General features: G+C 41.1%; 1 protein-coding gene across 10 annotated transcripts in view; it reads right to left on the bottom strand.

Moving 5' to 3' along the window:
• RABGAP1L (RAB GTPase activating protein 1 like) overlaps nucleotides 1-12931 on the bottom strand; it is an 865831-nt gene extending 852900 nt beyond the window's left edge. For 3 of the 10 annotated variants that reach the window (XM_063627303.1, XM_063627307.1, XM_063627305.1), the window contains exon 1: nucleotides 12795-12931. Coding sequence is in view for 5 of the 10 variants with exons in the window: in XM_063627302.1 (XP_063483372.1) it covers nucleotides 6128-6220 (93 nt within the window). In the remaining 5 variants the exon portion in view is untranslated. Of the gene's footprint in view, nucleotides 1-6127; nucleotides 6254-12794 lie in introns of those variants that run through there. The other 7 variants (XM_063627304.1, XM_063627306.1, XM_063627311.1 and 4 more) reach the window with 6 other exon arrangements.
• Between the last annotated feature and the right edge of the window lie 1228 nt (nucleotides 12932-14159).

The raw sequence follows: 14159 nt of genomic DNA, 5'->3' as shown, positions 1-14159 counted from the left end.
AAGACATACAAAGGGCCAACAGGTATATGAAAAAGCACTGAAAACATCACTAAGTATCAGGGAAAAGCAAATCAAAACCACAATGAGCTAACACCTCACACCTGTTTGGATGGCTATCACCAAAAAGACAAAAGTGTTGGCCAAAGTGTAGAGAAAAGGAAACCTTGTACACTGTTGTTGAAAATGTAAATTGCTATACAGACATTATGGAAAATGGTATAGAAGTTCCTCAAAACATTAAAAATACAACTGCCTATGATCCAGCAATCCCTCTGCTGGGTATACACCCAAAGAAACTGAAATCAGCACCTCATAGAGATATATGCCTTCACATATTCATTGCAGCATTATTCACAATAGCCTAGATTATGGAAACAACCTAAGTGTCTATCCTAAGATGAACAGATAAAGAATTTGTGGCATATATATATATACATATATATTACATATATATTACATATATATAATATATAACACATATATTATATATTACATATAAATATATATATTACAAATATATTATATATATTACATATATATTATATATATTACATATATATATGTACACACAAGGGAATATTATTCAGCCTTAAAAAAAAAAGGAGATACTGTCATTTGAAACAACATAGATGAACCTGGAGGACATTATGTTAAATGAAATAAGGCAGACGCAAAAAGAAAAATACTACATGATCTCACTTATATATGAAATCCTTTTTTTTATTTATTTTTTATTTTTTTAGATGGTGTCTCACTGTCGCCCAGGCTGGAGTGCAGTGGTGTAATCTCAGCTCACTGCAACCTCCGCCTCCTAGGTTAAAACGATTCTGCTGCCTCAGCCTCCTAAATAGCTGGGATTACAGGCACATGCCACCATGCCTGGCTAATTTTTGTATTTTTAGTAGAGAGAGGTTTTCACCATGTTGGTCAGGCTGGTCTCGAACTCCTGACCTCGTGACCTGCCTGCCTCAGCCTCCCAAAGTGCTGGGATTACAGGCGTGAGCCACCACGCCCAGCGACATCCTTTTTTTTTTTTTTTTTTTTTAAAGCTGAATACGCAGAAACAAGAGTATAGCCACAGTTACCAGGGGAAAGGAGGGAGACGAAATGGGAATAAGTAGGTCAAAGGGTACAAACTCGCAGTTATGTAGGATGAATAAGTCTAGAGAGCTAATGTACAGCATGAGGTCTATAATTATCAATATTGTATAGTATATATAAAATTTGCTAAGACAGATTTTAGATGCTCATACCACAATTTTAAAAATTATAGAAGGAGATGGATAAGTTAATTTGCTTAACTGTAGTAATCATTTCATGATTTGGTATCTGTATATCAAAACATACCAATCATTTCATGATTTTGTATCTGTATATGTTTTGTATATGTATAGCAAAACATCATGTTGTATACCTTATATATATACAATTTTAGAAAAGGACAAAGAAAGAATGGTGATTATTGATGAACTAAGCTAAAATAAAATTAAAATGCTCTTTTGGGCATATCTCGCTAATTTGAGGATATTCTAATAGAAAAGAAGTAACCCTTAACAAAGACTCATAGATTATTGATGTTGGAAGGATCTTATAGGTCACCTGTTATTTACATATACTCCTCATTGCAGAAAGAATTCAGGCTGCTAGAGATCATCTGATCCACTTTTTATAACACATCCCTACATTTCTGCCTTCCTCTACCTTTCACTCACAGATCCCTTGAATCCACACAAAATATGTATTTATAGATAACTTTTCAAATATTCATCTGTTCAACTTATTTTATAGCATTACTGATTACAAACTAATATATGTGTACAAGACTTCAAAGATTTCTTTGGTGTCTCAAATATTATCCAATAAAATGAATACACCAGAGACATCTGTGTGTTCTTTTGTACATCTTATCTTTTTTGATTCTCATAACCACCCTATGAAATGTGCAAAGCAAGTATCATCCCATTTAAAGATTGTCAATACAGAGTAGTAGTAGTAGAGAGTCACTATGAGACAGATTTAGAAGCAAGAGATAACTGCCTCTCACAAGCTACGTGATTTTTTTTTTTTTTTTTTTGAAACGAAGTCTCAGTCTGTCACCAGGCTGGAGTGCAGTGGTGCAATCTCGGCTCACTGCAACCTCGGCCTCCCTGGTTCAAGCGATTCTCTTGCCTCAGCCTCCCGAGTAGCTGGGATTACAGGCACATGCCACCACGCCTGGTTAATTTTTGTATTTTCTAATTTTGTAGAGATGGGGTTTCACCATGTGGCCAGGATGGTCTCAATCTCCTGACCTCGTGATCTGTCCGCCTCGGCCTCCCAAAGTGCTGGGATTACAGGCGTGAGCCACCGCGCCTGGCTATGTGATCTTAGGTAAGTTACTGAAGTTCTCTAATCCTGCTTCCTCACCTGCAAACTGGAGATGATGATATAATCGTTCCTACCTCATGTGGTTACTGTGAAGATTAGCCAGATAATGTACATTTTCTTATGTAATAACTACCCCATGTAAACACTCAATATTAGCTCATGGTTAGTGTGCAAAGAGGAGAAAAAAGTTGTGTCTAAATCACTTATTCTCTCTGAATTTCACAGCAGCACTAGATCAAGAATTAAGATCCTATGTTCTACCTACACTGTCTCCCACAAAACCTAAAATGTTTATAGTTACTTGCATTTTAACTATTTTTTCCACCCTTGGATAACTGATATAAATGTCTAAAAACTACTATTATCCTCCTCTAAGTGAAATTCTCAAAGTTGAAAAACTGTGCAGGGTTTAGTGGCTGACATCTGTAATCCCAATGCTTTGGAAGGGCTGAGGCAGGAGGATTGCTTAAACCCAGGAGTCAGAGACCAGCCTGGGCAACATAGGGAGACTCCCATTTAAAAAATTAGCAGAGTGTGGTGGTGTAGTCCTATAGTCCCACCTGAGTATAGTCCTACTCCTGAGACGAAAGTTGGAGAATCGCTTTGAGCCCAGGAGTTCGAGGCTGCAATGAGCTATGACCGTGCCACTGCACTCCAGCCTGGGCAACAGAGAGATACCCTGTCTCCAAAATATGAAAAAAAAGAAAAATTGTTAAAGGTCTGTCTTTAGAAAAGTAAATACTCGGTGGAACATAATGAAGTTAGCATGCAACACAATGAAATTTATATTCAAAGTAGGAAGTATTAGATTAACTGATAAACTGGTTTATCTTTCCTATTATTACTAGATTATCTTTTTAAAAAGCTTTATCTGGGCCAGGCCAGTCACTCATGCCTGTAATCCCAGCACTTTGGGAGGCCAAGGCTGGGGGATCACGAGTTCAGGAGTTTGAGACCAGCCTGGCCAACATAGTGAAAATACTACTAAAAATACAACAATTAACCAGGCATGATGGCATGTGCCTGTGGTCCCAGCTACTCAGGAGGCTGAGGCAGGAAAATTGCTTGAACCCGGGAGGCAGAGGTCAGAGGCTGCAGTGAGCCAAGATCATGCCACTGCACTCCAGCCTGGGCAACAGAACAAAACTCTGTGTCAAAAAAAAAAACACACCTTTATATTTTCAAATGGTAGGGGTGGCTAATTGTGTGTGATACCAACTGCAATAGGAGAAACCTGTTTCATCTATCAAAAGTATTGATAATGTTGACAAGAACTATAAAATGCATGTCAGAATGTTTTTTAACTTAAGAGGCCTACATTATCATATGTAAAATAACTCAGAAACAGAAAGTCAAATGCCGCATGTTCTCACTTGTATGTGACAGCTAAACAGTGGGTACACATGGACATACAGAATGGTGGATATTTGGGTGATGGGTATACTAAAAGCCCAGACTTCACCACATCTATACATGTAAGAATCTATACATGTAAGAAATCTGCACTTGTACCCCATAAATTTTTTTTAACTTTTAATTTTTTAAACTTAAGAGGCCTAGCCTCAGTGAAAATTTAAGCTGCATAATTCATGCTGAAAAATTTTGTATGTTCATTAGTGTTGGCAAAAAGGTCATCCTAGGATTTGAATAACAGTAATATTTAATTTCATTTTCCCATTAACTTTGCCAGGAATCTTACACTAGTGTTAAGGTAACTTCTAGAATATGGAAGGAAAAAAGGAATGGAGAGAAGAAGACATTAACTGAATTACCATTCAATACCAACTTGATAATGCAACTTGGTAATAGATCTTTGCACAGACAACAGCAAATCAAAACATTAGTCCAAATATGACCACTGACTGCAGGGCAAATATGAGAGATTTAAAATGAAAGAATACAGTTCATGAGATTTTTAAAAAATGGAAAAAAGCAACAATAAGTGAATGAGGTCTGGTGATAAAACAGCTGCTGAATAACAAAATTATTCTAAAACAACATGAGAAACCCTACTGTCTGCCAATATATATATAACCTCCCTTCAATGGTTGGTTTTTCAACAGTTGATTTTTCACTAAAGTAGTATACTCTATTCAATTTTTTTTTTTTTTTTTTTGAGACCAAGTTTCACTCTGTAGCTCAGGCTGGAGTGCAGTGGCACGATCTCAGCTCACTGCAACCTCCATCTCCCAGGTTCGAGGGATTCTTGTGCCTCAGCCTCCCAAGTAGCTGGGACTACAGGCAAGCACCACCACATTCAGCTAATTTTTGTATTTTTAGCAGAGACGGGGTTTCAACATCTTAGCCAGGCTAGGCTCAAACTCCTAGCCTCAAGCGATCTGCCTGCCTTGGCCTCCTAAAGTGCTGGGATTACAGGGGTGGGCCACCACCCCCGGCCATCAATGTATGCAAGATAAATTGACTACAGAAAAATAAACCATCCAAAGAAACACCTAATAACCATTATAACAACTATGCCTTTATACAATGCTCTCAGCAAAAGGCCTCCCAATGACAATTACAACATCTTGAAGCACAGAAAACACTCCATGTAGTTTATAAAAAAAACTAGTGATATGTGTCTCTTAAACCTTCATAACTCAAAACCACAGGTTTGTATTTTTTCTAAAAATAATATTTATTTGCATCACTTGTAGTAGAAGTCTGATTCTTAAAGTCTTATAATTTTGCTTACTGCTAATAATGAGGACGGTAAATGGGTGTATGTGTGGGGTAAAGGAGAAATTGAGAAATTCCTCACTGGTATATGAATGAATTCCATACTTGTCTTTTAAAATGTGCTCCTTTCTTGAAATTGGGCATACAAAAACTCCCTTTGGGTTTGCATTACTTTCATATTTGTGAATACTTCACATGGTAGTCTTCAAAGAGCTACAACACTTGTTTTCAGTCATTTGCCAGGTGGGTGTATTTTCACCACAAATTCCAAGAACTAATGATATGTAAATATATATGTACGTATGTCTACACATACATATACACACACTATGTGTATGTGTGTGTATCTTTACAAATGTTTACATAGTTTAATTAAGGGCACCATCATCATACTTTTTACCACACACAAAAGAAAAACGGTGGCAGAAAATCTGGAAAGATTCTAATAACCTCAATTCGTGAAAACTAATATGCCTCAAAAAAGAGGGGGAAAAAACTTTAAAAAAAACACTGTGCTAACATGATTAGCTTTATCATTTAACTGGTGTGAGGCATCTGGGCCATGCCGTATTTGAACTCTTATCGTGGTGTTTGGGGTGTGCTATATTGTGGAACAGTTCATAGGAAACTGCTGACACCTTCTAAAATGATAGGACAACAACATTTACATATTAGGAGCTTACATAACTGAAGAAAATCGTATGGCAATGACACAATTCATATTTATTTTAGAACCAAGGCTCATCTCAAAAACTCTTTATCAACTATCCAGAAGTAGCCCAGCTTTTTACCAACCAAGTAATTATTTACTATGGCAACTTCGTTACCAACATTTCCAAAATTTTCCACACACTTCCATGATGAGCTATTAAGCAGTCTCTGTATGTGTTGTTACCTGGGCAACACTCTAAGAAGGCTTTTACCTTTACAGAACTGGTGGGTCAAAGAGAAGGCTTCTTCAAATTGGCTATACACTATTTAATTAGAAGCAGTAAGTGTGAAATCATCAGCAGACAGAAAAGCTTGAGAAGTGCCACCAGTACTTCAATTTGATTAACAGACACAACTTACTGGCATTTACCTTCATTTCTAGCCACCCAATTCTCCTGTGAAACAAGGCAAGCTCCATCCAAGACTTCAAAACATCTTCAGTCATACAGGCTGTCAAAGACATAAATGCTGAAATCTAAGAAAATTCTTGGAATAAAGAAGCCATCAATCCCTTACAAGTGGATTTTGTATAAAATACCCTGCTTTGTTGCCCTAAATTCTAAAAGCTACTCAGCTCAGCTGCAGATCTGTATAAACTACCCTTCTGCCTGAACTAAACCTGCCTCCAAAAATTAAGATCCAGTCATTTAGAAATCACATTTTAGAAGGCCCTTGTAAAAACTTTCAAAACTGCTTCCTGTTCTACTACAGCCAATTTGATGCTATTTAATGAAGAAAAAAACAAAAACAAACAAAAAGAAAACACTGTCTCTCCTTACAAATAAAATATTTTTCATTTTCCAACACTTTTAGGATTGGTAAACTCAAGGTTGCTTCTCTAACACTAATAATTTTTCCCTTCAGCTTCTACTCTAAGGATACTTATGTGCTCTCTGGATCATACTTTAATCACAATATATAAATCTTGTTTAATGTTAAGAAGTACTAGATTACTCCAGAGTCAAAAATGAAAGATAAACCGAAAAGCAGAAAGGAAAACTGGCATTCTAGGCTCTTAACCATCTGGTGCTAACTGACTCCTTCTTGCCTAGCTCTTTCACTACTCATTTTTCCCCGTCTATGCTTGTATGCCTTTGATCACCCTGGCCCCTGGCCCAGAAAGGCCTTTCTCTCATACTAGTTGTCCTATTTCCACATGTCCAAATCCTATCCATTCTTCAAAGCATAGTTCAGGGGCCGGGCATGGTGGCTCACAACCGTAATCCCAGCACTTTGAGAGGCCGAGGCAGGAGGATAGCTTCAGTCCAGAAGTTCAAGAACAGCCTGAGCAACATAACGAGACCCCGTCTCTACAAATAGTGAAAAATTAGCCAAGCACGTTGGTGTGTGCCTATATAGTCCCAGACACTTGGGGGATGAGGCAGAAGAACTGTTAGAGGCCAGGAAATCAAGGACGCAGTGAGCTGTGATGGCACCACAGCACTCAGTTTGAGTAACGGGAGTGAGATGCTGTCTCCAAACAAAAAAAAATTTAAAAAAATAAAAACATAGTTCAAATGTCACCTCTTCTTTTAGCCTTAAAACTAAAAGTAGGCCGGGCACGGTGGCTCAGGCCTGTAATCCCAGCACTTTGGGAGGCTGAGGCTGATGGATCACCTGAGGTCAGAAGTTCAAAACCAGCCAGGCCAACATGGCAAAACCCCGTTTGTACTAAAAATACAAAAATTAGCCGGGTGTGGCAGTGGGCGCCTGTAATCCCAGCTACTCAGGGAGGCTGAGGCAGGAGAATCACTTGAACCCGGGAGGCGGAGGTGAGATTGTACCACTGTACTCCAGCCTGGGTCAAAAACAAAAAACAAACAAACAAACAAAAAAAACTAAAAGTAATCTCTCCCTCCTCTCTAAACTCTTATAGTTCCTTATCTTTATCTTTTTACCACCCATTACTTTCTGCCTTTCATTATCATTGTTGTTTCCATATTTAATCCCCCACCTAAGCATAAAGTCCTCAGGGTCAAGGTCCATCTTTATTCAAACTGATTAACACAATCCCTTATACATACTAAGCGAGGTTAGGAAAGAAGCCCACCAGAAACAACTCCAGATTGAGTCCAGAGCCCTGACTTTGCTAATAACTCACTATCTGACCTTGGACTTGAGGCTTTTAGTATGTTCCTTCACTTACAAAGTTAAGAGGGTAGGCTAAACTAGTTGTATTTGTTGTTAACTGTAGGCTATAATCCATTAGCTGGGTGTAAAATTAATTTGGAAGTCAAAACCCAGCATTTTTAAAATGAAATGAAATAACAGAATACATGTGTGTTATAAGCAATGGGGTGCTATAAATGTTTAACAACTACCTATGAGGAGGGAAGCCCTGAGAATACCATTTGCTGAATTTCCCGGTGTAAATATTCCCACCATGACCAATTTTGAGGTACTAACATGATGTCACTGGACATAGAGCTAGATAGGAAGAGATATGCACAACTGGTCTTGCAAGCCATTATAGCCAACTCAGCAGGACCCTGAAAAGATAAATATTATTTCACCAAACTTTCAACTTTGTGTGTGTGTGTGCTTGCTGAATCAAGAAGTAAAATGTATTTTTTATTGTGGGTCACAAGTCAAAAGAGTTTAATAAGTGTTCAGGTAAACAATCTCCTGGTGTCTTTCATGTGTACTACATAATTTGATAAGTCTTACTCTTGGTTACAGATGTCTCTTCACCACAATTCATATTTTTCTTCAAAAATGGGAGTAACGAATATCTACTGATACCACCAGAAGGCAAATTACACAGAGCAGGAGTTTGGTTTATGGAGTATCAGCCAAGTGCCAAGGTTTTTAGCATTTGTTCAGCCCTACATACCTGAAGGATATTATAACACACTCCTACTATCAATGGCTCACTTAGCAATGGGTTGGGGGGCAGGCAGGGGGTAAGAGGAGGAAATCCATAGTATAAAAAAAAAATCCAGATAATTCTAGTATTTGTGTTCATGTTCCCACTCCACTGAATACCCAGATACAGAGAAAATTAGAGCAGCAAAAAGTAAATGTTCCATGCCTGATGTTTCCCAATCAAATTCCCTTGCATCCCTCAATGAGACCTCCATTACTAAGAATCCCCTACTAGAACTAAGCTTTTACCATGGACTAGGGATGCATAGTTCTTGCTGAATTTAGAATAGGCAACAGGGAAAATAACACAGCAAACAGTTGTTAGGCTTCATATTCTGGGAAAATTAGGCTTTTATTAAAAAAAAAAAACTGTCTTATTTTCCTCTTATTTAAGCTTACTAAACTGGGTGAGAATTTTCTTAAATATATTTTTGGCTGTACTATGTCTATCACAACACAGCCTGTAACCAGATTTTTCATGAGTATTTATAAAGAATTGTGTTGTTGTTGGGTTTTTTTTTTTTAAGCCCAACAGCATTGGCAAATGTTTTCTATTTTAAAAGCTATTTAGAAAATAAGAAGGCTCAGAATTTCAAGTATACTAATAATCTTAGCCCAAATCTAACTCTAAATCAACTGAATATATGCCTAGAACTTTCCCAGGAAAATCCCCAAAAAGTACACCAAAAAACACCAAAAGATAACAAAAAAGAGTTAGCATGCACATAAACTTGCTATACTCAATTATGCCATCCTATCTGTTGAATAAGAGTAATATGGGAAGTAAACGAAGTATAAAAAGAAGATGTTCAGAGATGCAAGTTCTGCTTAATTCATTAACTCTTCCTTATTAGGGTCCACTGATGTTCATACTTATACCCAATTCAAATACTGACTATAAAGTCAAAATTATTTCCCATTCTGAAAGTCTATGAGTCAAACAATGTCTTTCTCTATAATATCAACATTAAAACTCTCCTTTAAAAATGAGTATGTTTTACCACAACTCAGGCTCAAATCCGTACTTTCTCGGCCTCCACTTTTTGTAATGGCAAAATGCTCATCAGATCATCTCCACAAAAAACCCCTTAGCCATCTTTGAAATACCAGCACCTGGAATAACCTTGGGCTGCTGGTCATCCTCAGACTCAATGGCTGACCCATTTATAAAAGTCAAGAGTTATAAAAATATAGAACTCATTAAAGACATAAGCAAGCTCTGTGCCTGGGAATCCCATAGGCTTACAGCAACAACTTCATTCTCCAAACCCCCTCTAACCAATCATAATGATCCATACCCCACTTGAAGACAACGGTAGTTTGGAATGCAGGCCCAGTTCTACACCTTCAATATAGGAAATTTTTGCTACTTAGCTACTACTCTCTTCAAAGTCAATCTCTTGAAGCCTAGCTATCTCCCACACATATTTTTACTTGGCACAACAGAATTCCTTCTTTTGATTACTCCAAAAGAATGGATAAAAGGACCTTCTGCTTCAATGCTGTATCATCTGAGAGTTCAAATAAATATACAACGGCTGAGCAAATTCAAGTTTGGGTTAAGGTAAAGAAAAAAATTCAAGTTTTTTAAAAGTCACAAATTTAGAACTGGTGAGCTGATCACATGAAAATTCCTGTTTCACATGCCTAATAAAATTCTTTCATTCAAAGGAAAAAAAATCATAACTACCAGGGTAAAAAGAAAACATCTAAATCATGAAACAATTATCAAAGAAACAAAAATTCTCAGAACATCACAACTGTAATATATAGAAATTCCCATCAAATAACTCAGGTGAAAAAAAAAAATGGGACAAGCATGGTTGGCTCAGGCCTGTAATCCCAGCACTTCGAGAGGCCGAGGCGCAAGGACCGCCTGAGGCCAGGAGTTGGAGACTAGCCTGAGCAACATGGTGAGACCCCTGACTCTACAAAAATAAAACAAAAAATTAGCCAGGTTTGGTGGCATGTGCCTGTGGTCCCAGCTACTCAGGAGGCTGAGGTGGGAGGATCTCTTGAGACCAGAACTTCGTGGCTGCAGTGAGCTAGGACTGAGCCACTGAACTCCAGCCTGGGCGCCAGAGCGAGACCTTGTCTCTTTTAAAACAAACAAACAAACTTCATATATTTACCGTCACACTTTTTTAGGTTGGTTTGTATATTCACCATATGCCCCAATAGTACTGAGACTTACTAACTTTTTCCAGCTTTCTAGAGGACAATGTAGGTTATATAATATGTTCACATATAAGCTCTACCCTACTTCATCTACTTCTCCCCAGATGACTTAATAATACACATCAGAGGCCGGGCGCGGTGGCTAACGCCTGTAATCCCAGCACTTTGGGAGGCTGAGGCGGGCAGATTACCTGAGGTCAGCAGTTCCACCAGCCTGACCAACATGGAGAAACCCCGTCTGTACTAAAAATACAAAATTAGCCGGGCGTGACGGCGCATGCCTGTAGTCCCAGCTACAAAGAAAGCTGAGGCAGGAGAATCGCTTGAACCCGGGAGGCGGAGGTTGCGGTGAGCCGAGATCGCGCTGTTGCACTCCAGCCTGGGCAACAAGAGCGAAACTCCGTCTCAAAAATAATAATAATAATAATAATAATACACATCAGAGCAAATGTAGGCTACATAATATGTTAAAATATAAACTCTGCCCTGCTTTATCTACTTCTCTCTAAATGAATAATACATAATATCAGCGCATTCATTGAACCGATTTAGTACAGACACCAGTCTAACTCAAAGTCTAGAGCTAACCCCTCAGGCATGTGTACATTTAATACAATGTGATGATAATGTATACATAAAGTTCAACTAGTCTTTCTTCTTGGAAATCTCGTTGTCAATTTCATAAGGGACGCTCTACTGAGAAAATGAATCACAGGCCAGTTTTCTAGTACTAGGAGCTTGTGAACCAGTATTTTCCATGAACAAAATCCACTTCCAATGTGATCACAAGCAAACTTCACATCCATATCTTCTGACATCATAACTAATGGATATTCTACGGAAGAAGCCAAATATAAACACACTACTGTAAGAAAAGTCAGAAGGTTTTCATGAAACTGTTTTCAGAATTTTAACAAGCAACTACTTACCTCCCACTATGCACGAGGAAATTTAAATGTATTAAAAATCCCTAAACCCCTCCAGTGCCAAAAATAAAGGCCTTAAAATCATTTTCCAAACTGCGCTGAAATCTGTTAGGCAAGCAAAAGTTCTCCTTACCATTAGTGTAATAAGGCTGGCATTTCAGTTCACTTGCATGAAACCAATTTTGCAAGTGACCACCCAAGTTTTGGTACATATTCTAATATAACCCTATCTGAGAGATCCAAGGACCTGGACACACTCCCTAGTATCTGAAACCCGTCAGTTCAGCTCCCATGCACCCGGCCACCTCCCGCTAGCCGGTGGCCCCTTTCCACATGCTGACGCACTGCCCAGCCCTGTACCGTTGGCGACCAGTGCAAAGTACTAGCCCAGTCTCAGAAACTTTGACTCAGTTATCAGGACACTGAGCACTCACAAGCTGGGTGGGGGTTGGGGGGAGGTGTTTGTCATGGCTCAGGAGGTCAACTTTGAAGCGGGGCATTCCCTACAGGTAGGGATCTGCCCGGAACGCATCCCATCCCAAACTGCAAAACCACAAGCATCAACAGCAGGAGCCGAGCAAAGTGCTCGGCGGAGGAAGAGGAAGGGCGAGGGAGAGAAACGGTCGAGTACAGAAGCCTGCGTGTGGGTAAGAAAATACCCTAACCACTCGCCCACCGGACGCAGGGCGGCTGGGACAGCGAATCCAGCAGCAGCCACAGCGTAGCAGCGGGCGGCAGCCGCCGAGGCAGCAATGTCAGGAAGGCAGAGCTGGAGGAGGCGGCCGCCAAAGCCACTACCCCGCCCCCAGGTAAGGGCGCCGACCCCGCCCGCCCTAGCTGCGAGGAGCGGCCACCTGGGAGAACCGCGGCGTCCGGGAGGCGGCCGACAGTCCTGAACCCGCCCCGTACCCTCCTTCCCGCGGTCCTCCTGCATCCCAGTCCCGGGCCGGGGCCCCATCTCGACCCTCTCCAGGCTCAGCCCGACGCCAACACACCCAGGCAGCCTCGGCCCGCGGATCCGGGCCGCCGGGCCGCCCTCGTGTCCCTAGGAGGCCGCCCTCGCCTCACCTCTTCACGTCTCCACGGGCGCTGCCGAAACAACAACTCCTTCAGGCGCCCGCGTCCCACCCGCCACCTCGCGCTCTGAGGCCGGGCCGGTCCCGTTCACTCAGCCACCGCTGGAGCCTGGGGAGGGCGGAGGGAGCTGAGAGGGGAGGGGAGAAGGGCCGCCTGGCAGGAAGAGGCGAGGGAGGGGGCGGGCCGAGAAGGAGGGGAGGAGGAGGAGGCGGCGGGTCGGAAGCGCGCTCGTCCAGGCCCCTCTGCGCGGCGTGCGCGCTCCTGATGTCGGAGGCGCCCACTCTGCTGGGCGGCGGCGGCGCACACGCGCGTGCACGTCGCTGCCTGGCCGCGGTAGTGCCGGGAGTGGAGGAGTGAGGTCCTGACAGAACCAGAGCTGTTAGAGCAGGGACGCGCGAAGGGCGGGAGTAAGGGCAGCGCTGGAGAACCTCTGCGGCGGAGGGGCTGGGGGTGGGAACGGGCCCGCGAGCCCGCCCTGACCGGGGTGCGTTCTGCTGGCAGTTGCTGAGTTCGAAGATTAACTCTCAATGTGGAGAGATTATTTTCTTGCTCGTAAACCTGGTTTACATATTTTCATTCTTAATGCTCAGTAATCTTAAGGAAAGTCACCTGAAAGAATACTACTAACTTTTTCACTAAGTACTCTTCTGCGCCTCTTTGAAGGTGTCTGTGTGCTTGTGAAGCGCTCCGTTGTTAGTTCCTTCTGTGAGACTCGGGGGAGACTGAAGAGGGAAATCACCTGCGGGGAATGAACAGGAAAGCAATAAGTAAGCACCATTACGTATTATATGAAGAAAATGTGCCCTCATTTGCACCGTTTTATCCTTTGGGGTCAAAGATGTTGAGGTACAAACTAGGTAGAGGTAGAATAAACCAACGCTTTTTCGCTACGAAGATTGTACTAATCCTTGAATTGTGGACATCCTTCTAGATCCTGCAACAGAAATGACCTGTAAATTTTCCGAATCTCCTTAGCACTTTGTTCTGTAGTTTTGTGGCACCTAACATGTCAGGCTTATCCAGGTTGCCCTGTGCAGCATTTTATACCCCTAGACAACCGCTGTGGACCTGCTTCATTCATTTGTATCTTACACTGTGCACCCTGCCTAACTCATAGGAGCACTCAATGAATGTGATTGCATGGATAAGTGAATATAGTGTCCAGTGATTGGAGCCATAGAATGACTTTAGTTTAAATATCTCTCTTCTATCCCACTTCAATTCCCCTGCCCTCATTTTCCCACCCATATCTAAAAGCTACTCTGAGAAACGTCACATTTGTCCAAACGGCCCTCCCTCACAAATTCCTTCCCCCCACACACCCCCGCTTTTCCTGATGTCAATATCTATAGATGC

The sequence above is a fragment of the Symphalangus syndactylus genome, chromosome 12 (assembly GCF_028878055.3).
Source record: "Symphalangus syndactylus isolate Jambi chromosome 12, NHGRI_mSymSyn1-v2.1_pri, whole genome shotgun sequence".
Taxonomy (NCBI): Eukaryota; Metazoa; Chordata; class Mammalia; order Primates; family Hylobatidae; genus Symphalangus; species Symphalangus syndactylus.
This window is presented reverse-complemented; position numbering and strand designations above follow the sequence as displayed.